This window comes from Astatotilapia calliptera, chromosome 7, assembly GCF_900246225.1.
Source record: "Astatotilapia calliptera chromosome 7, fAstCal1.2, whole genome shotgun sequence".
NCBI classification, from domain to species: Eukaryota; Metazoa; Chordata; class Actinopteri; order Cichliformes; family Cichlidae; genus Astatotilapia; species Astatotilapia calliptera.
The window spans coordinates 23,206,754-23,231,615 of NC_039308.1; the positions used below are offsets into that span (position 1 = coordinate 23,206,754).

The 24,862-nt window shown below is 39.8% G+C and overlaps 5 protein-coding genes across 15 annotated transcripts in view; 3 read left to right on the top strand and 2 right to left on the bottom strand.

Moving 5' to 3' along the window:
- Window positions 1-1,505: 1,505 nt before the first annotated feature.
- Window positions 1,506-8,478, top strand: rhof (ras homolog family member F). 7 transcript variants are annotated; one of them, XM_026173930.1, is made up of 7 exons: window positions 1,764-1,781; window positions 2,151-2,197; window positions 3,074-5,427; window positions 5,656-5,743; window positions 6,722-6,831; window positions 7,161-7,295; window positions 7,540-8,478. In XM_026173930.1, the coding sequence occupies exons 3-7, from the start codon at window positions 5,299-5,301 to the stop codon at window positions 7,702-7,704; spliced, it is 627 nt and encodes a 208-aa protein (XP_026029715.1). In that variant the 5' UTR covers window positions 1,764-1,781; window positions 2,151-2,197; window positions 3,074-5,298; the 3' UTR covers window positions 7,705-8,478. The 7 variants fall into 7 exon arrangements, with proteins under 7 accessions (XP_026029717.1, XP_026029713.1, XP_026029712.1 ...); XM_026173932.1 differs by lacking the exon at window positions 3,074-5,427 and having other exon boundaries at window positions 1,506-1,781; XM_026173928.1 differs by lacking the exon at window positions 2,151-2,197 and having other exon boundaries at window positions 1,506-1,781.
- A 981-nt stretch (window positions 8,479-9,459) lies between these two features.
- On the bottom strand, window positions 9,460-18,469 carry tmem120b (transmembrane protein 120B). The gene is made up of 12 exons (XM_026173924.1): window positions 18,173-18,469; window positions 15,572-15,690; window positions 15,297-15,413; window positions 15,155-15,214; window positions 14,957-15,052; window positions 14,775-14,864; window positions 14,592-14,657; window positions 14,448-14,509; window positions 11,005-11,097; window positions 10,672-10,736; window positions 10,418-10,486; window positions 9,460-9,848 (listed from the first exon to the last, which is right to left on the bottom strand). The coding sequence occupies exons 1-12, from the start codon at window positions 18,233-18,235 to the stop codon at window positions 9,732-9,734; spliced, it is 1,017 nt and encodes a 338-aa protein (XP_026029709.1). The 5' UTR covers window positions 18,236-18,469; the 3' UTR covers window positions 9,460-9,731.
- A 78-nt stretch (window positions 18,470-18,547) lies between these two features.
- morn3 (MORN repeat containing 3) lies at window positions 18,548-20,884 on the top strand. 4 transcript variants are annotated; one of them, XM_026173934.1, is made up of 6 exons: window positions 18,548-18,726; window positions 19,277-19,444; window positions 19,544-19,701; window positions 19,787-19,946; window positions 20,035-20,219; window positions 20,359-20,884. In XM_026173934.1, exons 2-6 carry the CDS (start codon window positions 19,300-19,302, stop codon window positions 20,446-20,448), a joined length of 738 nt encoding a protein of 245 aa, XP_026029719.1. In that variant the 5' UTR covers window positions 18,548-18,726; window positions 19,277-19,299; the 3' UTR covers window positions 20,449-20,884. The 4 variants fall into 4 exon arrangements, with proteins under 4 accessions (XP_026029719.1, XP_026029722.1, XP_026029720.1 ...); XM_026173937.1 differs by having other exon boundaries at window positions 20,383-20,884; XM_026173935.1 differs by having other exon boundaries at window positions 18,548-18,696.
- Window positions 20,885-21,996: 1,112 nt separating this feature from the next.
- Window positions 21,997-24,821, bottom strand: orai1b (ORAI calcium release-activated calcium modulator 1b). The gene is made up of 2 exons (XM_026173939.1): window positions 23,833-24,821; window positions 21,997-23,727 (listed from the first exon to the last, which is right to left on the bottom strand). The coding sequence occupies exons 1-2, from the start codon at window positions 23,944-23,946 to the stop codon at window positions 23,170-23,172; spliced, it is 672 nt and encodes a 223-aa protein (XP_026029724.1). The 5' UTR covers window positions 23,947-24,821; the 3' UTR covers window positions 21,997-23,169.
- kdm2bb (lysine (K)-specific demethylase 2Bb) overlaps window positions 23,730-24,862 on the top strand; it is a 30,750-nt gene continuing 29,617 nt past the window's right edge. The window contains exon 1 of one of the 2 annotated variants that reach the window (XM_026173898.1): window positions 23,730-23,771. The gene's annotated coding sequence lies outside the window, so the exon portion shown is untranslated. Of the gene's footprint in view, window positions 23,772-23,839; window positions 23,896-24,862 lie in introns of those variants that run through there. The other variant, XM_026173897.1, reaches the window with a different exon arrangement.

A 24,862-nucleotide genomic window follows, 5' to 3' on the forward strand; every position in this document is an offset into this window, starting at 1 on the left:
AGCAACAGACTAGTGCCAATCCGTCGCCTATGTTCCCCATTTGTCCTCTTTTTAAAAATTATTAATGTTATGCTAGCATTTTTTTTTAAACGGTGGCGCTTTTATTTATATAATACTAAACCTGACTGTGCTTCTCTTAGTTTGTAAATTATTTCAGTGGAGGTGCGTTGCTGTCGGACTAACTGGGTTTTGTTTGACATTGCCTGGTGCTGTTTGCAGTGCTCGGGCAATTGGCTGGTTAACAGCGGTAGCTCAACGAGCCAATCAGAGCGCAGCAGCAGAGGAGCCGTCTGCTATTAGAGGCACGGCTCAGGAGTCCTTCAACAGAGAGCAGAGAGAGGGGGCTGAGCGCTCTCGGCAGCCATTTTCCTTAAACAGGACTCAATGGCCTATATGGGTTTCCTTTGTTCCAAAGGGATCTTACATTTGATTTCCTCATCTCTCACGGACTATGATAAAACTATGATTGCTCCTTTTAAAGGATTGAGAAGAAGGAAGAGAATGTGCTGGATGCAATTACCCCGTGACATTTTGAGCCTTTTTTCCTCTGCCTTGGAATCCATCTTTGTCTTAACTAGGTCATGGCACACCCATATAACAGTATTTATATTTCTTAAGTGAAAAGAAACCAAAAGTGTTGTGAATAAACAGCTTTATGCTTTTGGAGATGTTTAAAATGATAGAGGTTGGGGTGGGGGAAAAACACAAAGTGACAAAATGTGCAATGGCAGCTTGCTGGCATTGCACTTATGGCCTTGTAGGATATGAGTTGCAATGAGTAAGTTCAAGTCTTTTATCATAATTTATTTTTAAATTTAACAAATTAATGTAAAATGTGAGGCATGCAGTTAATGTTATTAAAAGTATGTCTGTCACTTTTGTCTACTTGAGCTATGTGATCACATAAAAATGCTGCAGCTTTATTGTTTAAAAAAATATGTCCACTGGCATGCTGACATTAAAACATACAAGGCTAAAGGTGCAGGGTTTGTAACATCAGTGCTCCTCAAATGACTGAAAGCAGGCCACGGAGACCTAATGGCCGCTTGTTAAATAGTTTGTTGACTGATAATCCATTTGCTCTGATTAACAACGTCTCCCACTTTTCCTCTCACAACAGCAACGCTTTAAACACCCTGGTGTCTCCTGTTGTGTCCTGTACTGCAACTGTGGAGACAGCTTGAATCGACTAGGTTTGTGCTGTCCAACTAAGAAAGCCAAATGTGCAATTGTCGACTTGACCTTACTTCAAGGGCATAATTTAAATTTAGAAAGAAGCCCACTTAGGAAGTCCCCCATCACCACCACCATTTTTAATTATTTAATTTTTTTTCCAGCTTCTACAGCGATTTTTTTTTCCTTTTAAAAACACAACCTCAGATTAAAGAGATGGAGGGAAAACTTTCAGGCTGAAAATATTTACCTCAGCAGTTAACAGGCCTAAACGCAGGGGCAGGAGGAATGTTTTCAGCTCCATCTTCGGATCCTCTAATAATGGCATTAATAAGGGGTGGGAATGCGTCTCCTGAAAAGGAAGGAATCCATTAGCACGAAAAGATAGAGCTCTTTTGATAACTTTTTTTTTGATCAGTGGTAGCTTTGCCTCTCTCAGCCAGCGAATATGCATCTTCAAGCATCATCTGTGTGGGCAATATGCAAAACCATCTCTTCTCTCTCCCTGAAGACAGGATTGCAGTCGATAATAGCCTCTCTTGCTTTTTTTCGACATTTCTAGCTGATCTACACTTCACTTAAAACTGCAAGGATAATGTTTTGGACAGGTAATGGATTTTTGAGCTATTTCACTCAATTTGCCAGCTTTATGTGTCTACATTAAATAGTCTCATAAGAGAGCAGACATCAAAGAAGCAGTTGATACAAAACGACGTCAGCGTAATTGTTTAAAAAAGGGAAAAATGAGTAACTGTAACCCACATTTTTAATGATATTGCAAACTTACAGGCAGTATTCAAAACATGTAATCCAAGTCTTAAACGAGCCACCAAAAAAGAATCTTATGGGAAGAAATCTTGTGTTTTTTAAACTGCTTCTTCCCCCTCTCCAAACAGAGACCTTTTTAGTGGTATGTAGGCAACACTTGTTCTGTGGTTTTCTCTGCTGTTCTCTGTCTCAAAATGGCTTCTTTACAGACAAAGGAGAGCACTGTGCCGTGAAAAAGCTGCTGCGCCATAACTGGGTGAGGCTCAGGAGAGCGTTTTTTTTTTTTTTTTTTTTTTTTTTTAATCCGAGGGTAATTTCAACTGGAAGTAACCACAATAAGCGCCACTGGGGGGTGATTTATTTTTTATTTATTTAATCCAAAATGGTGGCTGCTTTTACACGAATATAAAAAGAGAAGAAAAGACGACAACTGCGTGTGAGGAAGGAAACTTTCATAAAACCGGCGTAGTCAGGCGGTCGGTTGCTAGGCTGACTCGCGCCGAGAGCTCGAGCGCATTCGTTGGAACCCCCTCCCCCTCCTACACACCGTTGCCATATAAGGTCACGAAGAATCCACTGCAGCGGCAGCTCTGTTGTTTGGTATCTAGGCGAAAATAGCACGCAGCGTGCGCGTGATCTCTCGCTTCAAAGTCCAGCGGATCAACGGCTGCTTTACCAGATTAGACAAACATGACATGAACCTCTTTTTTTCGGTGAAGGAGTTAAATATACAGAAGGGGAGGGTCTTTATTCACGTACGTAAAATGGAAGGGGGCGCGGGGGGTCTCTAGATACACCTCTTTAGTTAAATGGTGCAGTCTTTCTCTATGTGTCAGTGTGCGTGTCAGAGGCCTGTTTTTCTTGTTATCAACTGCCGGCCCTAAACTGCCGGGCGCGCGCATTCAGGTCACAGGGCTTCAATACCCTCCCCCCCTCTCTCTATGTTAAGCTTGTCCTTGCTCACAGCCAGCCCACGGTTACGGCATGTAGAGGGTTTTATGGATATGTTTAAAACAAACAACATAAAAGTGAAAATGTGACATTACTTTAGAGATGGATTTGCGATTAAATCGACACCCATTTGGTTACTTATAGGCCTTTTCTTTTTCTTTTTTCTGTTAAAAAAAAAAAGCTTCCCGAGTGGGTTGTGCCCGTTCAGCGCTGCCGCTGACAGTCTGGAATATTCCACACAGAGAAGACTGGCCTTTTTCCCCTGCAGGACAGCTGTCTCTTTCTCTTCGGAGTGATAATATTTTGACAATTGTTCTTTCTTTATTAACTGATGAAAATGGGCTGTATGCGTGTGGATATGTAAGGACAATTTAATATCCTTTTAAGCCATATGTTATACTGCCAGTTACACCTTGTAAGTCAATCAAGCACTTTAAAAAATGTAACTTATTCAACATATTTCTTTTAAAATTTATTGCGCTAAATACTGTACAAAACTGACAGGTACACTGCTGTGTCTATTTTTTATGGCTTTTTGTACTTTCAGCTTTAAATCCCGACGGACTGAATCAAATCAAACATTCCTCGGAGTCGTGTTTTTCATTATTTATGGGCACAGTTGGCTTTTTCAAGGATTTTTTCCCCCTCTTCCCCGTGCAGAGATTGATTGGTACTGTAAAGGGGGGAAAAAGCCAGATTTCTTCTTCTTAGCTCTTAAATATTTGCATATGTAGTGTATTGCTGTACTATTCCACATAATGATCTGTAACATACTCTCATTGCAAGTTTTATTACCTCTTGGCTGTGTGTGTGTGTTTGTGAGATGATGAAATAAATAGACTATGCATTAATTTTATTGTTTTCTTTTTATGGAAACTAAAAGGAGATTTTGTTGAATTTTTGGGCCCATCCTTAAAACTGTGCCTTAGCTGTGATGACACAATATATGGCATGTTTCACATGCTGTGGGGTGAGATTACTGGAGGAATTTTGAGTAGAAACACGTTTATCTTGTGCCAATTTATTCACATTTTAAGAATAGAATTTTTGAAATGGAGGAAGGGTGTCAGCCTTTTCTCTTAAAGGGACAGGTTGTTCACATTTTCAGCACTTCCATGATCCAGCTAAACATATCATTAAACATCCCTGGGTTTAATTTGACTTTTTAGTCCACGTCAGCATGTTTAAGTGTTTGGCGTTTTGTGATCATATATGGTTGTTCCCTGTGATCTGCTCTCTCCCGACACCCACAGTCACTGATAACCAATCATCTACACTGCCGAATGAAACACGTTCCCAAACCTGCTTTCTCACACTTTCTGCTGTGTTTGTCTTTTAATATCTAGCCACGTCAGTGTTTAGCTCTAGTTTGTAACACTCACCCTTGTGACAAGAAAATACACCCAAAACACTGGAAAATACAAAAATAAACTTTAAAAAAAATCCTCACGCCCTTGAAAAGATTCATCACATTATAAAAAAAAAGACCAAAAAACCCCCACATCCATAAACTGCACCCTGGGAAGAGAGAAAATAGTTTGTCCTGATGGTACCATCTGTGATGTCACAGCAGAGAAGCATTACTCACATCCTGCTGAGGACTCAAAATGATCACATGGTACAGAAAACACTTTAATTTTAAAGTAATATACAGTTATTTTGATCTAATCTGGAAGCGCTGGTGCTCAGATGCTCTGTTTTCTGTTTCAGATATATTAAATATTCTACCTGCAAGCTGCTTGCATGCTTCCTTAAGGTTCCAACTGTTATATCTTTCCAGCCTGACAGTGGAAAAGATAACCAAAACAGGCTTTTTACCTGGAAAAAGCTCACATTTAGATGGGTGCACCCAGTGACCCACTCAGTCTCACCAAGACAATGCTTCACACCTCCACAGGCAGGAGTCTAGAAACCTCTGTAGTGACAGCTGTCAGCGTCAACAAAAACCTGCTGATCCTGCATCAGTAGGATCAGCGTGAAAAGTGAGCATTTCTCAGTGTTATCCCTCGCACACACACGCCACACGGTCAGTGGGGGCAGTGCTTCAGACTGAGTACCCACCCAGAAAATGAAATACGCAAACACATTGCGGTAGAGGAAGTAGGAGCAGCCAGACTCAGTCGCTTCACATGTGTAATTCGGCGAGAGAGCGGCATGCTTTCAGTGAACAGGCTCATAATAGGAGAGGAGAGAAGTGGGGGGTCAATTGGAGGCAGACAGTGTGACAGGAACAGGAAGTGGTGAGCAGAGTGAGCTACCTGGTAAAACATGAGGCTTGGCTGTTCCTCACTCTGCCTGACACTCCCTGTAAATCATCTCAACCATTCAAAAAATAGACTCGCTAGGCTGTGTCATGTATTTAAGTTAAATCTGGAGGGAGCACCTGCGTGACACTTTGGAGGCGAGATGACACAAAACGGTGCCGGGAGCGGCACCACGAAAAAGGGAGATGAACTTAAAATTGTAATTGTGGGAGATGGAGGCTGTGGGAAAACATCTCTTCTGATGGTTTATGCCAAAGGTGATTTTCCAGAGGTAAGAAGAGCTCCCATGTCACTTTTCACTCATCACAGCTTTCTGAATTTATGAACGCAGTTCAGATGTGTGACTGTAACCTGTCACACCCAGCACTGTAAGCTGCCTTTCCAAAGATTAACGAGGCACACCTCTGAAACACTTCAAATCGGTATAAATGAAGGGATATATAAACATGACACTGTCTCTTAAAGTTGGAAATCTTTCTTTTTTGTGTGTCAAAAACAGAAGTATGCACCTTCAGTGTTCGAAAAATACACCACGACTATCACTCTCGGAGGAAAAGAGATAAAGCTCAACCTGTATGACACAGCCGGTAAGACAAAAAAAAAAAAAAATCAATGATCATCTCTGTGATTCAGGGTTCTTTTCTTCACTTAAATTTCACATTGTATGAGAAGACATCAGGGTTTATTTTTTAGCTCAGAGGCCACATTATTTGTCCTCTGGGTGGAATAAAACAGAAGTATTGTATCTAATCTAATGTGATTATCAAGCGAGTGGAAGAGAAACACCCTTTTATTTTTTTGCTTTTTAAGATATTAAAGTTCAACCACACTCCCATCTTGTGAATTCGGTTGTTATCTTCGTGCTCTGAGAAACACTGTAGAAGGAAGTAGTAAAGGTTGACGCTCATGTCAGAGCATCATCATCATGATATTTCAGGAACTGTCTAAAATATAAGTGTACTAAGCAGCTGTTAATATGAGGGTTTTTTTATAGGGTAAATAAACCAAACGAAACACCTACAATCAAGTAAATATCCAAAAACTTGACTGGAGTCTCAGATTAGACCCTCAAAACATTTTATGGACTAATTTTATGTATTTTTGCTTTGTCAAACCATTTAAATATATATTAATAACAGTATTTTATATGTTTTGAAACAGAGCACGTATGGCCAGCTGTACAGCGTCGACTTGCTAGTACCAAAATTAGATTCGTAAAGTGGTCAGCGTGACTCAAAAGTGACAGTTTTAACACATTTCCATGTTATCTGAAGAGCTTTTTTAAGAAGACATTTCATTGTCAGGAAAAGCCACGGCAGTCTGGTCTGTCAGCTTATCTGCTGTAGGGTGCCTTACATCAGCTGCAGAGGAAACTGAAGCCAGGATGTGGTTTCTTATAGCCACCATAAACTTTGTAGCATTTTTATGTTTAGACTGTTGCATTTAAAGCAGAATATTTGTTCTTTTGTTTCTTTAGACGCACACACAGAGTTTTGTAGCGTATGGGCGTATTCACACTTCTACATTTATCGGCTAACCCATATTTCTTGCCCTTCTCCTTTCAGGACAGGACGACTATGATCGACTGAGGCCACTTTCGTACCAAGAAGCTAATCTGGTTCTAGTCTGCTTTGATGTCACAAACCCAACCAGCTATGAGAACGTCCTGATAAAGGTGATCCTTTTCTATTTTACAATAAGTGTTAACAATGAGCCAAGTTACTCATGCAGGCACAGGAATGTCGCCAAACGTTCTTGTTTTTTTGTTTAAGATCCAGTTTACGATTAATCATTAATCGCCTGGTATGTTGGTGCTGCCTTGCATTGTCTCGTATATTATTAACTCATATGTTGTGCAAGCCTTCATGTGAGCAAGGATTACAATACAGGACCAATCAGTGCTGCAAACAAACAGAGTAATGCCAAATAATTAAAAAATCTAATAGGGGAAATAACAGACATGTACTGTATCACACCGTTAAACTCCCTATTCTGTTTGCCTAGTGGTACCCAGAGGTGAAGCACTTCTGTCGGGACACGCCAGTCATCCTGATTGGCTGCAAGACTGACCTCAGGAAGGACAAAGAGTGTGCCAGGAAGCTGAAGGCTATGAATCTGGCTCATGTCACTTACATGCAAGTAAGAAGCGAACCATGCAGACGTTCACCGATCTCTGTAAACATGTTTTCACTGATGTTACAGGATACAAGAGCATGCACGCTAACCAGAACCCATCACCACATCTAAAAGCTACAGAGTTCCTTCAGATACATGTTTTTTCCTTCTTCCTTTACTGATCGTTGTCTTCGCAGCTTTACAGTCTAATTCTTGCTTTTTTCTAAAACTTGCTTTGATTTTTGTTCATTTTTTTCCCCTCACCCAGGGTGAGGAGACTCGCCAGCACATGAACGCAGAGCTCTACCTCGAGTGCTCGGCGAAGTATCAGGAGAACGTGGAAGACGTTTTCAGAGAGGCAACGAAGAGGGCTTTGGCCTTCAACCGAAAACAGAGGAATAACAAGAGGAAGAAGAAATGTATCATTTTGTGAAAGTTTTTTTTTTTTTTTAAAAAAGGACAAAAAGCCACAAGAACCCTCTTCTTCAGTGAGACAGATTGTGCTCAGTGTCTTGCAGAGATTGAAAGTTGGGGGCCTGCACATGATCCTTCAGTGTTACAAGGAAATGAGTGATGACACAACAGGAAAGACAATTTTGCAAGTTGCAACGTGGAGCTTGAAACACCCTCTTTTGGAGGGTTTTACTTTCATATGTTATGTCTGGTATTTTTATGCATTTTCTTCTTCCTGAGGAATTTTGTACTCTCTCTACTTTTGTACTGTTATTTTACCAAAAACATATTTATTGGAGGCACTGAGTTATTGTTTGTATTGTGATGTAGCTTTTACAATCTAAAGGAGTGAAGGAGAAGAAAAAAACCCCCAAAAAAACAAAAAACCCAACTCATGACTGTTAGGTTGTTTTGTGGCCGTCAGTCTGAAGCACGACTCTTAGCTTTACCAATAGCGCCCACTAGAGTTGAAAAACCATAACGCGTTAGAGCGGCTGCACAGTTTATTTAGGCTTTTATCACAGGTTGGACTGAAACAATGTAATGAATACAGTGAACACCTGTGAGAACAAGAAAAAACGAGTTACTGTTCTTAATCAGGTGCTGATTTAACCATAACGGACACATGAAAAACTCAGGGAGCAAATTGCATTCTTGAAAAATGGCTACGTACAATTTTTCTTTGTGTTAAAGACAAAGTGTTTTAATCACATCAGATGTGATCAATTTCCCTCAATAAAAAAAAAAAAAAAAATAAAAAAAAAAGTACACAGACACTGAGATTCTCTCCAGGAGCATGATTGCACAAGACATGACACAATCAATGAAACCATTTTCACAAAACAAGTGGTTTTTTTTGTCCCCTCCCCCATCCCATGAATAAAAAGTAAGGCATCAGAGAAAACTATGTGAAGCAAAGTGAAAGGTCTCACCATAAATTAATTCAAATATTATAGGGTATATGGGTCTGTGGAATTAGAAAAATAATTGAAAACATTAAAAAAAATTCATAATCAGTCTCACAGTACTGGTGCCAATAGCAGCATTTAATCAAAACATTTCTCCAACATGTAACAAAACGGGAACTCAGAACAGTAATTTGAACCATCTTCCCCAAAAACTGTGTCGCTAAATGTTATGTGCGTCTTCTTGGGATTAAAAAAAAAAAAAAAAAAAAAAAAAAAAGTTATGGCTTTTGAAACCGCTGCTTTCAAAAAGACAAACAATGTAGTGCTCCCTTTGTAGTCCCAACTCATCTGGAAACAAAACAGTGACAGTAAAGACAGAGCAGCTGCTCTCACTCGAGACAGCAGAGGGATTCTTTTTTTCTTCCACCCTTTCAGATAATTCTCAATACTCAAGTATCAGCTTGATATATATATATATATATATATATTTTAAGCTTTGGACCTACATTTGAGATTTTCAGGACCTAAAGACTAGCAGTAAAAATAATATCACACAACAGGGAGATGAGACAAAAAGGTGGTGGTGAAGTACAGCCTCAAACTGAAAGTGATCAATTTTTTCGGGAGACGTTTTGATCATCATTACTTCACAGAAGTATGAAGCATGTGTGTGACAGACGTTAGGTCTTCAAAGGCAAACTATTTTCTGTTCTGTTAAACGATGCTACCTTCCCTCATTACTTGCATATGATTTGAACAGAGGCTCTCCGCTAAGGTTCATGCACAGACACAAACACCCAAATAAACGCACTCTTTCCACACACACACACACACACACACACACCTACACACACACACACACACACACACACACACCAGGTGAACGTCACTTTGTGATGTGCCCATATGAACATCAACACAGTCATACATATGTAAAAACATGTTTGTCAGAAACTTTGGCCGGACGCTGCTGCCCGAGACAAAACGGTGGCTTCAGCCTCGTCGTCTCGACCTGATCACACTCTGTTCAGTCCATCAAGCGATTGTGCGTGTTACTTCAAAATGACTGGCCATTGAAGATGCCTCGCTGAGGTTATTCTCAGTCAGTTTTTTGGACCTTCTCTGGGTTTTTCTGAACTTTTTGGTGGACGACTTTTACCGTGGTGAGAAAGTTTCCCAGGAACAGGACGAGAAATGTTAGAGCCAGCATGAATACCTAAAAGAAGAAAAAAGGGTTACAAGTCATGGCATGTGCAGCTGTGCGTCTTTCAAACAGGACACGAAAATGAAGACGACTGTTCTAAAACGCATCATTTCCTAACACTTGTGTTCGCAGACGGTTCTTGCTGTGATGAGGAAAGTGCAGGCACAGCACGAGCAAAGTTCAACAGATTGTAGGCGACACTGAACATGGCACAGTTATTAGTGTCAGACTGGGACTTTCCCGCACAACCATCTCTGGGGTTTACAGAGAATGGTCCGAAAACAGAGAATATTCAGTGAGCGGCACTTCTCTAGGTTAAAAAGCCTTCATGTCAGAGATTAGAGGAAATGAGACGGAGGATGAGACTCTGATGGTAGGGTCAGAATTTGTAAATATAACTCTGAATACGACCCCAAATGTGGCCTTAGCTTATACTGCTACCAAATATACATGAGGAATGTACAAATGAGATCCAAAAGAAGCGTCTCAAACATTTTCCTCTTACATAAAATTATCTTTGAGCTCTGCTTCAACATGTCGGTTTGACATTTAAGCACTTGAACTGCAAATGCGATCCTTACCTGCCACTCCTTACAATCCTCATGGCTTGCCAAGCGGAACAAGGTCACAGAGTTGTACAGCTGCCAAAACTGTGAAAGAAGAGGAGGCATCATCTTTCATGATGTTGCTGCACAGACACATGTTTCTTTTAAAAAACGCCAGGCCATTTTATGCTCTTAATGCCCAGTGAGGATCTTGTGCAGTCCTCCTGAAAAGTGCAATCGAGCAATAGAAGTTTTATATTGGATACAAGTAGAAAAACATGAAAACTTACATGGCCAAAAAATAGAAAAGGCAAAAGAAACGTGAGTCCCCTCCACATCCAAGATTGAAATCCCTCTGCAGAGACAGAAAAACAGTCACTTGTCATGTTTTGTTTTTTTGGAGTGCTCTCACTCCGATTTCACTGCTCAACAGCTTGACGTTTGAGATGTTTGAGGAAGCAGATCTGTGTCATCGGTGCTCCAGCGTGTTGGGACATCTGTGACCCTGCACGCTGATATTAACAACTGCCCCCATCTCTCACCCATCCCCCATTTCCCCCACCCAGACATGATGTTGCAGATGACTCAAACAACTGAAATGGTTATCATCAAAAATAGCTTACCCACTGTGAGGTCCAGCTGATTTCTCTCTCCCAAAGCTCGCAGCCTGTATAAGCAGCCGCTCTGGTAGTAGTACTGAAGGAACTGAACAAAGCCTGGAGGAACAAAAAGATTAAAAATAATTATTCATCGCTGCACTTTGTAACCACGTTCTTATTGTAGAGCACTGATGGCAACAATAACAATCAACAAACTGCAGCTCTCCATGTGAAGTTTGGCTCAAAACCACAAGTTCTACATTCGGTTGAATCTGTCAGGCAGACTTCTTTTTTTTTTAAAATTATTACGCTTTCAAACATTTGACTTGTCATCCAAAACCCTGACCAGAGAGCACCCTCACAGAGTTGACACCTCATGATATACATAGCAACAAGTACAACCGCCAGTGTGTCACATGACTTCCCTTCTATACTCAGGAGAAGACATATTTCCACAAACTGCTTAACAACGGCTGATGAAGCAGCTACAATCTCATCATTTTCCATCACTGTTAAATAAACTGCTCTTTGTTATAGTCCGGTTAGTTTTTAGGCCTTTCTACAACCTTGTTAAATCCAACTATCAACTTTAAATCATCTGTATTATTAAAGCTCTTATTTAAAAAGGTTCTCACCAGGAACCTTTTTACAGACATTTACAGCAAGTTCTGCAAATACAGATCAAATCTAATCCCAGACTACAACAAAGATTTAATGAAGCTCTTCACTGACAGCTTTTTATTTGTGTACCTCAGCTCAATCCAGTTGTATGGCTCCATCCAATGACTTGTACAGTTTAAGAGTAAATATACAGACACATAATACAAAGAGACACGGTTTGCAAGAGCAGTTGCAGACACACTAATAAATCTTAGCTGCCTACAAATGGAAAGGAAAAGTATTCAAATCCAGTTTTTCCAACATCATTGTGAACATGAGATACTGTGACATGACTTTCTAACTACTGTATTTCTTTGTAGTACAAACTTGTAAGTAGGGATGGGTACCGGTTCTGACATAAACGGTAGTAACCAGACCGAAAAGCAGCGCACATTTCGGTGCTTTTTTTTCCTGAGCTGTGATACACTTCTAGCCAATAATTTTACGTTTCCGAGGATAGTAGGCGGGTCCAGGTACGTGCGTTCTTTTAGAGCAGAGCTACAGATTAAAAATGTCCAAGGCGAAGCGGTCATAAGTCTGGCTGTACTTCACAGCAAAATATGCAAACTCAGCAGCCTGCAACAAGTGCTTTAAGATGATACTGTGATACTGTCAAAGGAGGTAACACCTCAAATCCGATGAAACACCTGGCGATGCATAGCGGGTTTTTTTAAAAGCCCAGAAATGCGCCGTATGATAGCTTGCTGCGAGACCTCACACCGAGCACATCTACTGTGCGTGGGTTGCCTGTTATCGGACCCGGAGTTAGCAATATCCCCCAAAAACACGAAGAGGAGAGTCCTGGCCCCTAGCCCTGTCAGTGTAGCAGAAATGATGATGGATGATAATGCAGCAGCAGCCGTTCTTCTCTGCGTGAGTAGCTTAATGTTGTTCGTGTGTAATTTACGTTTAGTAGGCTAACCACGTTATTACATTAATGCATGTAAGGTGAACTAGCAAACATCATCATAGCTACATGCGGCTGTCTTCTTGTTTGATGGCAGATACTCCCTTCACCCTGGCCAAAAAGGCTAAAATGACCAAAGAAAAAGTGGAAAACAGTTAAACATGAGAGGTTTTGGACAAAGTTTGTGTTTTTTCCATTGTTTAAGCACTGCTTCCAGCCAAGAGTGATACCATATATGCCCCATAGCTGCAGAAAAGGCTAACATTGTTATCTTTTTACAAAAAACCAGCTGAACATGAGAGGTTTTTGGACCAATTTTGTGTTCTCCAGTCTTTGAGCACCGGTTTGAGCACCGGCACCGTTTCAAAAGTACCGATTTGGCACCGGTATCGGATAAAACCTAAACGATACCCATCCCTACTTGTAAGTCATCACCTTTAAGTGCTGCCCCATCCTGAAGTCATTCAAAGTTTTTGTTTTATTGGGGGGTTATGTAACAAATTTGGTTTTGCAAGTGACCTGACCTTGCCCTCTTCTGGCACAGTGTGGCATCACACCACAGTGTGACTGCATGTGAGCGTCTGACATGGGAACATTCGAGGGAAAATAGTGATGAAAGCATCTGAAGTTTGTTTTACCCCCTCTGGGTCCTCAACTAGAGCTTTGATTTACAGAGTGTGTGTGTGTGTGTGTGTGTGTGTGTGTGTGTGTGTATCTCCCCCTTTTTTTTTTTTTTTTTTTTTTAAAATATTGAAATCCCAGATTTTAGACCTTAAGCTCAAGTGCATCTTCTCTCTCCATGCACAGTTTTATGCAATAATTGGCTGAAGGGCAGAAATTATTATTTTCATCCCTTAAATATCACAAAAGCCAAATAAAATGTGATAGAAGCACCTCCAGTCTGACAATTTGCTTTTTAATATTTCTTTTTGTTTACTTCCGCAAATAATCAAAATATATTTGTCTCCGTCTCCAGGAAGACACTCGTATTGCCAACTATTGATGCAATTGGTAGTCATTTATTTGGCACTGCGACAGCATGGTGCCTCAAATGTGATGCAGTGTGGCAATGTTTGACGAAACAACAGAAAACCATGTGAAATGCATTATTTGTTATGAGGTTCCTTATAACAAACAGGAAAGGCTTTCATGCTTAAAACCCCTTTTTTTAAACTGAGGTTTAAGTCAACCCTAAGTACTTTTAGTACTGTACTTCATCTATACTTTTCAGTGGTGTGCCCAGATTGCTCTGCTGTCATGATGTAACTGAGCTGTTTATGTTGGACTTTGAACTATTAAATCTTGAACTGTTGCTTTTAAAGAAGCGCAGGAAGGGGAGTTGGAAAAACAGAAGAATACCTGCTGAAGTTCTGAGCAGCAGAATGAGGAAAGGTGAGAGATTTAAGAGACTTTGACTGTGGGATGGTTGTTTCTGCCAGACGAGCTTGTCTGAATATTTCATAAACTACTCAGCTGCTCTGATTTTGCCCACATAACCATCTCTAGAGTTTACAGAAAATGGTCCAAAAACGAGACAACACCCCATGTGAAAGCTCAAATAACCTCAAACTGGTTTCTTAAAAATCACAAAGAGTTCACTCTACTCAGATTACCTCCAAAGTCATCAGATCTCAGTCTAATAGAGGACCTTTGATTTATTGGAACTGGAGTTTTGCATCACATATGTGCAGCTGACAAATCTGCAGCAACTGTCAATATGGAGCAAATGTTTCGAGGACCATATTGAATCTTACATGTCATGAAGAATTCTGATCTGAACGCAAAAGGGTTCCCAACTTGGTACTAACATCTGTATCTAATAAAGTGGCCAGTGAGTGTAAAAAAATAAGCTAATTTAGCACCACTAAGTAAATGAATTAATCCCATGGATTCATCTTACTTTGATAGATGGAGAAGGCAAGAAACTGGCTCCTGAACATCTGATACATAGCTCCTTCTGGCCTGAGGAAAGAAAAGACCAACTCATTCACATTTCCCAAAATAAAAACAACACAATGCTGAATCAACAAAGACAATATCTCACCATGTCAGCATAACACCTGACAAGAAGGTGGAGACATAATGGTGAGACACCCACCACCCTTTGATCCTGAAAAGAAAAAAGGAGGAACTTGAAAATTTTCCCAACTAAAAATCTTCCATAGACAAAGGCTTTAATTTAAAAATAACCCACTAAAGGATAAATGCTCCGATAGTAGCAACACACCTGGAGCCGTTGTTTATGAGGATGCTTTCCCTTATGGTCAATGTGCAGTAGTACCACACCAACAAGAAGTTGAAGATTTCATCAGTGACCCTAAACAAGGCAGAAAACAAATAAATAAGAAGCCAATCCTTAATAAAATAACACCACCAGTCATGCTTTGAGGGGGAGGTAGGTTATCTCACCGACAGTTTAGAAAGAAGAGGCAGGTTATTGCTCCGAACATCAGGATTATTGTCATGTAAAGCTTGAACTTCTCATACTCGTCTTTGTAGGCAAATCTTTGTACATAAACGGAAGAAAGAGATGATAAGAGACTGACATAAAAAACAATCTGAACCCACAGCGGGAACCTGCTCCTGAGGCTAAAAGGTGACACATACTTTGCCTGGTTGCTGAGAAGGGTTACATTCACGTTGCCCAGGACCAAATTCAAGTATAGTCTGAAAATGAAAAGCATGCAAGTTAATGAAATAAAGCTTAGTGATTACAGCAGATCTCTCACTAACAACAAATAGTACTCACCCATTTTTCTTTGGCAAATATGCTTCCATGTCAAAGAAAACATTTTCTTTATCTTTTATTTGTGTTTTGATGTCAGTTATTAGTTTCAGCTCTTTCTCGTCACACGTCTGTGCGCACCTGTAAGGAAAGCAGAAGGGCAAAAAGAGAAAAGACGAAGGATACTTTTCACTCTCCATGATATCACCGAAATCAAAACCAGATCATTTAAGTGCTTATTTTAGTCGTGGGAAACCGTCGACTACTTGCTTGACTACTTTTATAGCAGGTGTACTTACTTGGTTAAACTGTGCCTCAAGTCTTTCAGACATTTCCTCTGTTTACTGATGGCGTTGCTGCAAGTTGCTTGAAGACTGGTGAGCTCTTCTAGTTTTTGTCTGTATATTTTGTGAGTTTCCTGTGAATAAATTAAATACATGTCTGGTTAGAAACATCTGCTGAAATGCAGAAATAAGGATTAAGCACAACCAGCTAGGACTTAAAGATAAATACAGCCACAACTGAATCAAAATACAAATACAAAGAAAAGCCAGTGGGTGTTTACAGATTAACTTCAACTGAAATTTGTCATATTCCCTTGAAAACCTTGTTTGATAGAATAAAAATGCATTATTATCCCACACAAGTCTTTGCCAAGCTTTAAAAAACAAACAAAACAACAAAAGATGAAACTTTTGGCTCATAGTCTCTTTCAGCAGTAGTGGAAAAACTGTCCAACCTTTCTGTATGAAGACAAACCGCAAATTCCACAAGATTTTTTAGTAAAATAAATACTCAGGTTTACTTGCGCTCGTAGCTACACTGTCATCACTTTCTCCCCATCAAAAAGCATGAAGCGCACGCACGCACGCACACACACACACACACACACACACACACACACACACACACACACACACACACACACACACACACACACACACACACACACACACACACACACACACACACACACACACACACACACACACACACACACACACACACACACACACACCTGTCTTTTACCTGACAGCTTCAATAAGAATTATAAATTAATTAAAAGTAAATTATATCATTTGGAAATATGAACTGCAGTTCAAACAATTAGTAGACTTCAAAATGTAAATAGAAATGTCCTGGCTAAACACTGAAAACTGATGACACACCCATATATAGTCATGCTTCTAAGTTTAAGTTCTTTTATCATTAATTACATACCCATTTTTATTAATCCTATTTATTTATTCATTCTGTTCATTTATTGTCATTTTAATCCTAAGAAAGTACAATGAAAGTTTGCCTATGTATAATGACAATAAAAGTTCATTCATCCATTCATGCTGAGAGTGACTCACTATCCTCTGAATCTTTGAGCCTTTAATACTCTGTTCTTCAGTGAAACAGTCCCCGTAAGCGGATCCTATTGTCATACATGTAAACTACATGTAAGTTTGCTAATCAGGGGTCAGATTCCTATCCCCCTTAGAGCCAGTTCAACCCCCTTTGTTGTACCTCCATCCATCCAGCACACCATCACAAAAGCAGGACTGATCTCTTCAGCAGAGAACAGTAATTGTTTAATACTTGTCCTATGAGTGTCCTTATGATGAAATAATTCAAAGTTAGCGACACTACAAAAAGTAGGGAGAACTCCCCAGCAATTAATAGGTAAAAGAAAGCAATCTACATGCAGCTCTCATTTGTTGTGTTTCAGCATTCTTTGTTTTATCACATGATCATTTCCTGACATCAGTTATGATGAGGCAAATGGCCTGTTAAAAGAATGGGTTATACCAGTCAGTCAGTACTGAGCACACGATCTAAGTACACGTCCATTCAAACTGACACGAAAACGATGCAAAATCTGTTTTAAATTCTTCTATGGGTCTGGCACCAGTCTCTCTCTCTCAGAGGTCACATAATCATCATATACAGATAAACATAAGTCAGATGCTATGCAGCTGGCCTCCTGGTCCCAAGATCTATACACACAGGAGGAATCAGCTTTTAGCCATCGTGGCCCCAGTGTCTGAAGGTGAATGACTCCACCTCAGTGGCAATTTAAAAAACCCCTTGACTTTTGTTTTTTAATTGAAGTGGGCTCAATATTTCTGTACGTGTTAAAGCTTTACGACATTTTTCTTTTATCGTTTCAAAATTTGTTTACACATTTGTTTATAGTTGTAAAAGTTTAGTCAAAATATGTGTATTAACATTCTCTAAAGAACTGCAGCTGTTTGAAAGATGTAAATAAAGCTGAAATATAAAAGCTATAATATGAACGGGAGGCGGTTTCTGCTCAGTTTCAGATCCACGTGTGCACAAACTGTGAGGTGTCTCAGAATCAGAGATTTTAGGCGAACAATACAGTTTCTTATCTTCATGTTGTTCAAAGTTAGCAAACTATGGCTAACGTGAGCTAGCGTGTCAACTTCACGATGGCTGCTGATGTCCCCAAGGACTCCTAAATAAATCACCCAAGCCAAAGACCCAGAAACTAATTTGTGAAGCCACTTTAACCTCTACCTCAACTTCGGTAGCAATGATTTAAAATTAGTCAATAGCACAACAATGCAGTGTGCGGTTAGCCAAGTTACTGTATCTGCTTATTAGCAGCAAAGCACATTAGCCCTAAGAAGACTATTGCTAATGTTAGCGACTACAACACAGCGATGTTACAGTAAAGTCAGAAAAATTATAAAACGCACGGCAAATATATTGCATCCCTCGGATACTGCTGCCAACAGCGCACTTATTGGCTCGATGCTCGGTTTACGGATGACCTGAGAATGAATGGCGAATAGGAAAGAGCTAGACAAACTGCTACAGAACCCTGCATGTCCTCGACGGCACGCTAGCACAAATTATACTATACTCGTTTAAGAGTTTTCAGTCACCTGTAATTGTTGATATTCCTCATCAATTTCCTCCCACTCCGCCTGAAACCTCGGCTTGGACATTGCAGTGTTGTAGCTTATTCGGCGAAGAAGACTCTTTCACAAGGCTTTTCACCCACGGGCTGCTCCTGCTCCGGCCACTCAGGCGAGTTTTAACTCTTGTGCGGAGCATGCGCACTTCGTAAACCGCCGTGATGACCAAACACTGTGGTTTAACCACGGTTGAAGCCATCAAACAGTAAATAAAAAAAACTAACGGCAGATAAATAAAACATGACTTGTGGATTAAAAATGACACCCAAACATGTTAAACTCGAATTTTTAAATGGTCTCCCAATTACATTTATAAGTCACCAATAACTGTACACATTGCTGTTGCTAGGATACAGCATACAAACTTGCTCGCCTGCTGCTGCTGGTCACCAGGGAAGCTGTGTACGGCTAGTCGTGTAACATGTTTTCTGGATTTCTTCGGTAAATTAATGGCTTTTGTTTGGCAAAGTTTGCAAGCGGATTCAGTTTCAGTAAGTTATCCGCTTGGAAACTCCGCGAAGGTACAACTACTTTGCTATTTTGCTTTTCCACGTTTCTATTTTACTTGTAATGCTAACTAAGCTGGAGAGCTTAACTAGTTTCCTTAGATTACCTTGTGGCTACTTTTCATATTCTGAATTAGAAAATACAGTTTTGATATACAATTAGACATCATGGAAAAGTGTGTTTAAAATACTGTCAATTCCTAATTAAAACCTCAAAGAAGGGCAGTGTTTTTTGTTGTTGTTGTATGAATTTGGTGATACGTACTGCTTAATGGGTATGGAAGCTTGTTTGTGCCACCAACAAAACTTTTTTTTTTTTTTTTGACATCTATCAAGTCAAAAATGTATGTTAGGTATCTCAAAAAATAAAATATCAATTTACTAACTCAAACATGACAAAATAATTTTAAAGTTTGAGTTATTAAGTCAGATTTTGAGACAATAACTTTAGATTTTGACTTATGGGTGGCAAAAAATACAAATAAAAATATTTGTTTTCATTTTCAGTGGCAGAAAGACAGCAAACATGTATTTGTTTTTTTAAATTTCATTCTAATGCTTACAGGTTTCATCAAGCTACAACTAGCAATGCCATTTCTCAAAAGACCTCCAACTAGTCCCCCATTGTCAACACTACTGGACATTAAATCACAGAAATGTGGACTACGACACACAGTTTTCTCAGCCAGTGGAAACGAATACACCGGGGAGTGGCAGAACAATAAGAAGCATGGTGAGATATAGTTTGTCGTCAGCTTCCACTCAACTCCTGAGAGGTTCGAAGTATAGTGCAGCTGTCATGTTTGCTTGTTTGTTTATTTATTTTTATAAGGCAAGGGAAATCAGGTTTGGAAGAAGTCTGGTGCCATTTATAATGGAGAGTGGAAATTCGGAAAACGTGACGGGTATGGTACCTACAGCATTTTACTCCCAGAATCAAAGAAGTATGTGAAGAAGTACTGTGGTGAATGGACAGATGGAAAGAAGCATGTATGTATCTGCCATAATGTTTCACATGCACGCTACAAGACATATCGGTATGTATGGTCAGTGATGTACTTGTCCGGCTTCTCAGGGGTATGGCACATACTTTTACAAAAACTCATCAGTGTACGAGGGGGAGTGGAGCGAGGACCAACGGAGTGGCTGGGGAAGGATATACTATGCAAATGGAGACATCTATGAGGGCAAGTGGCTGAAGGATAAGAATCATGGAGAAGGAATCTTTATATTTTGTAAGAGAAAATTTTCTATACATGCATGTGAATCAAAACTAGATTATAATTTGGATGTTATAATGCGACTTTCAAATTTTTGTTTAAGCAAATGGAAACAGGTATGAAGGTAGCTGGCGAGAGGGGAAGAAGGATGGTCATGGAAAGTTCTACTACTGTGACAAAGGCCAGCTTTATGAAGGCCTTTGGGTGGATGGAGTGCCAAAATGTGGGACCCTGTCTGATGTTGGGAGAGATGGCGCACCAATGCCTGCAAAATATCAGATTCCAAAGGTACAGCGTTGCTTCTGACTGTTACAGCCATGGATCAAAATTAAATTACACGACTAATTACATTACACTGCTTACATGACATAATCATATGAGCACTGACAACAAAGCCCTGTTCCATTTGTACTACTGTGCATGAAAGCATGCACTTATCTTCTATTTTCAGGTACACCTGATCGATACTCAGCTGGTTTTAAGGGAAGCCGAATCAGCTTACCTTGGCCGGTTCTGATAAACAACAAGAGGATCAAGAGCAAGTTTCCACTTCACCGCATGCTTGCTGATAAAGAATAAAAAAAAAAAAAGCATAATGGGTTCGCAGCATGTATCCATTTTGTCACAGATTATTTGTCCTTGTCAGAGGGGCAAAATCCTTTAATCATCCATTAATGTGACAAATTTATCTGTTGCCAATGCCAATTAAAAGTGTTTAGATAATAGATCATAAAGGAAAAAAATGCCTCATCAGATTTTTTATATGTATGTATGTGTATGATTGTCATATGATAAATTCAGTATTACACATCCATCTGTTTGTCATATGGTGTCTGATCACACATTAGCCTTGAGTGTGTAAATCCTTGTGAACTTGTAACTAACACACAAGCCGCTTTGTTCTGTTTATAGTTTGTGTAGTTGTCCTAAGAATAAAACACTAGTCCTAACAACCAGTCTGTAAGAGGATGATATTTTGCTATGTTTACCACATCTAAACCTTGAAAAATACTACTGCTTCTCAAAGAAATACAAAAAGATAAAATTTCATATTATTCTATATTCATCGCACACGCAGTGATATATTTCACTACATTTCTTTTTTCTTAATTTTGGTGATTATGGAATATAGATGAAAATCAAGAATCCTGTATCTAAAATTATTAGAATATTTAATTTAGAGTTTGAGTAAATTACTATTCAAACAGTATAAATACAGTGTATCTCACGGTTTAGTTCAATACCACCAACCACAATCATGTGGAAGACTGCTGACTTGACAGTTGACTAGATGATGATGATCATCACTGCGAATGAACACAGGAAGTCATTGCTGAAAAGGCTGGCTGTTCTCGAGAGTGCTGCATCACAGGATTTAAAAAGTTGACTGCTAGTGTGGCAAGAAAGGGTGCAAAAAAGATAATCACACCTTTGAGAGGATTGTCAAAAACAGCTGACTCCGGAAGTGATATTCAGGCACTCCTGAAGCAGAGACATCACAAATGTCTTACCTCGGCTAAAGATGAAGAACTGAATTTGCTCAGCGGTCCAAAGTTCTCTTTTAAGACGAAAGCAAATGTTGCATTTTGTTTGCAAATTACAGTCTTAGAGGTTTGGAAGAAGAACTGAGAAGCGCAGACTCCATAGTGTCTGAAGTCCAGTGTGAAGTTTCTGCAGTCTGTGGTGATTTGAGGTGCTGTATTATCTGCCGCTGTTTTGGTGTGTGTCCTGTGTTTTACATCAACTCCAAAATCAACACAGATGTCTGCCAGGGTTTTCCAGTGCTCTGCATGCTTCCATCTGCTGACAAGCTTTAAGGAGATGCCAATTTTCTTTTCCAGCAGGACTCAGCCCCTTCCCACAGAGCCAAGCATTCTACTACAAGGTGTGCTGACTCTGCCGTTACTGTGTGCAAGTGGTCAGCCAACTCAGGAGACTGGATTTCAGATTTTCATGAGCTACAAGCCATACTCATCAAAATTAAAACAAACAAAAAAAAAGCTTAAAATGTCACTCTAAGTGTAATATGGTTTCCCCTTTAGAAATACAAAAAAAACCCCAAAAAACTTTTTCATTATATTTTAATTTTTTAGAATTCACTAGCAACTGGATTATGGCCATCTATCAATGTTCCAGCTGCTTAAGTAAACACATCTCTGACCACATTTGGACTACAGCCTCACATAGACTCTTAATTCAAAACTTTTTATGTTAAAAACACAATTGGAAAGCTCTCCGTATGTACTTCAAGACTGAATCACAAAGGCAAAATGCCAGTTCAGAATATGTGAGTGCTCAGACTCTTCAAAATACAGCACTAACAATTAATATTAACATTAAGTTTCCAGCAGAGATCCCAATGAGATTATAAAGCTGTGTTAGTGTGTATAAAAATGTCAGCAGTCTAAGGCAAACAGATAGGACTAAGCTCTTTTTCATACATATACTGCATAATTTTCTAGATAATCTAGTGTGTGATAACACAAATGTCTGGCTTGCTCTGACATTAGAGGCTCTTTATCCTGCCAGCTCCATAGTGCAAAGTCTGTGTAATATAAGGACAGAACATCTATCTATTGGCAAGTCAGCATCCTCACGAAGCCCAAACCAGACTCTCCACACGCAGTCACATTTTTTGATTTTTGCTATGATCGTTAACTTTTAACATCACTTTGTGAAAAGGTGTTTATTTGAACACCACAGCCTGTGCAAAACGAGACAGCAAAACATACTGAAGTTGTACTGTAAGTTGTGCAGCTGATTAGTCGACACAAATGGAGAGCATTCTGAATGCAAATGATGAACATTTAAAAAAACAAAAACAATAAGACCGTGTAAATAAAGGGTTAAATACACGTGGTGCACATGGTAATATACATAAACAAATGAAGTATTCACTGACAGACGGTTAAATAAATACAGCAGGCAGCAACAGACAGGATTCCAGGTTACTGTTCAGACATCTCTCCCATACCGTTGGAGATCAGTGAGGCAGCTACCACTGTTAAGACTTTCCGATTTCAAGCTACATGCAGCACGGCGGATATACGAGTTCACAGTCAATCAAGTGTGTTTTCTAAAAAATACAACTGTTCTTCACAAAATAAGTTTCACAATAAAGAGTGAGATTAATCTTCATTCCTGTAAAAACCATAGAAGCCAATAACGAGGCTTCTGACTTGGAGAATTCCCAAAGGGGTCACGAGTTCCAACACAGATGTGCATCAGCTGGACCCGACTATGGGAAATGTGAGCTTGGCGACTGCAAGATGGAAGATTCTCCTCTGTTATCAAGCTCGTTCTGTAGCCTGGTGAGGTTGGAGAGCTCCTCCAGCTCCTCAAACTGTCTGTCAGTCTTGTGGCTCACCAAGGAGCGATAGAAATGCACAGCGAAGACTATGAAAACCAAACCAAAGGGCACCATGATGGAGGTGGAGGTAATGGCAGCAGCCACTCCGGAGGAAACTGTGCTGTTGCTGGATTTGTTGGGCTTGATGGGCAAAAACTTAACCCAGCAGAGTAGAACCACCTCTGCCAGGAAGAGCAAAGTACCAATGACTGTGGAAAACGCCCACGCCAGCTCAATGTGCCGGTGCATTCGCTCATGTGGGGACTCCTTCACCGAGTTGAGATTGTGGACGTTGCTCACGGCCTCTATGTTGGGTAAAATGCAGGTGCTGACCATCAGAGCGAACAGGTGAACGGCTACGAGCACAGTGGTGCAGGCACTGAAGGCAATAAGGAGGGCAGGTGGGTAGGGGTAGCTGTTGTCCAGCTGCACTTCTACCATAGCCACCTGAGAAGACGGAAGGAAACGGGAAACACAACGTTACAACACAGGTCAGTAATGTCCTCTAACAGATTCGGAAGAGTGCCAGTGCTTGCCAGGAGACCGTGTTACCATAGCAAATCCAGACAGCAGAGCCGAGGTCCGACTGGAAGCCTTCAGTTTAGCTCGACTCAGGTACAGCTTTCTCCAGGACAGCGCTTGCAGGGAATGCTCGTTCAGACTCATACTGCGACACTTAGCAAAAACACTCTGTTACTTAAAAAAGGACAGCGTACACTTACACAGCATTTAACCTCGCACGCTAACTGAACTGCGGAAGCAATTTCTTGTCGTTCTTCAGCGTGCCGCTGTACCGCCTGCACCTTGCATTACCCATAAGTCTGCGCGCTCCCATGGAAACATCCGCTGCTGAGCTTTTGCTTTAAAAACATGGTGCTACTCATTATTAATTAGTCAGCGATAATAGTGTAACTACGGAGTTATATATGTTAGCTTGTTTCTGCCAGTATAAATAAATACATACATTTTTTGAAAAAATGGCTAAAGTCACATTTTGCCGGTACTTACTCAACCGTATGAGTAAATAACTCGAAAATTGAGGAAGTATTTGGAAATTCGAGATGTTAAGTTGAAATTTTGAGAAAATAACCGGAAAATTCAGCTTAGCTACGCTTAATGGAGGCTTGTTTCCGCCATTGATTTTTTTTTAAAATAAATAAATAAAAATGATGCCAGGCAGAGGTAAGTTCAAATTCGGAGTTATTATCTCAAAATGTTCTCAACGCTTTAAGTTGGTAAGTCAAGATTTTGAGTTAACCTATAATTTCGACTGAGCTACGTTTTACGGACCCTTGTTTCTCCCAGTGGAAAAAAAAGAAGTAGAAAATAAAAATAAAATGATGCCGGGGAGAGGTGAGTCGATATTTGGAGTTATCTCAAAAAAAATTGAGTAACTCAAAGAGATAAAAATATGACTTAACAGTTTCGAGTTATGAAATTAAAAAATTTGCAACAATAACCCCAAATTTTGAATTAACTCTGTACTTTCCTCGCACTAGGGAAAAAGGAGAAAAAAAACTGATTGAATAGCTTGAAATTTCAAGCTATTTAGTTAACATTTTAAGATAATAACTATTTTTTT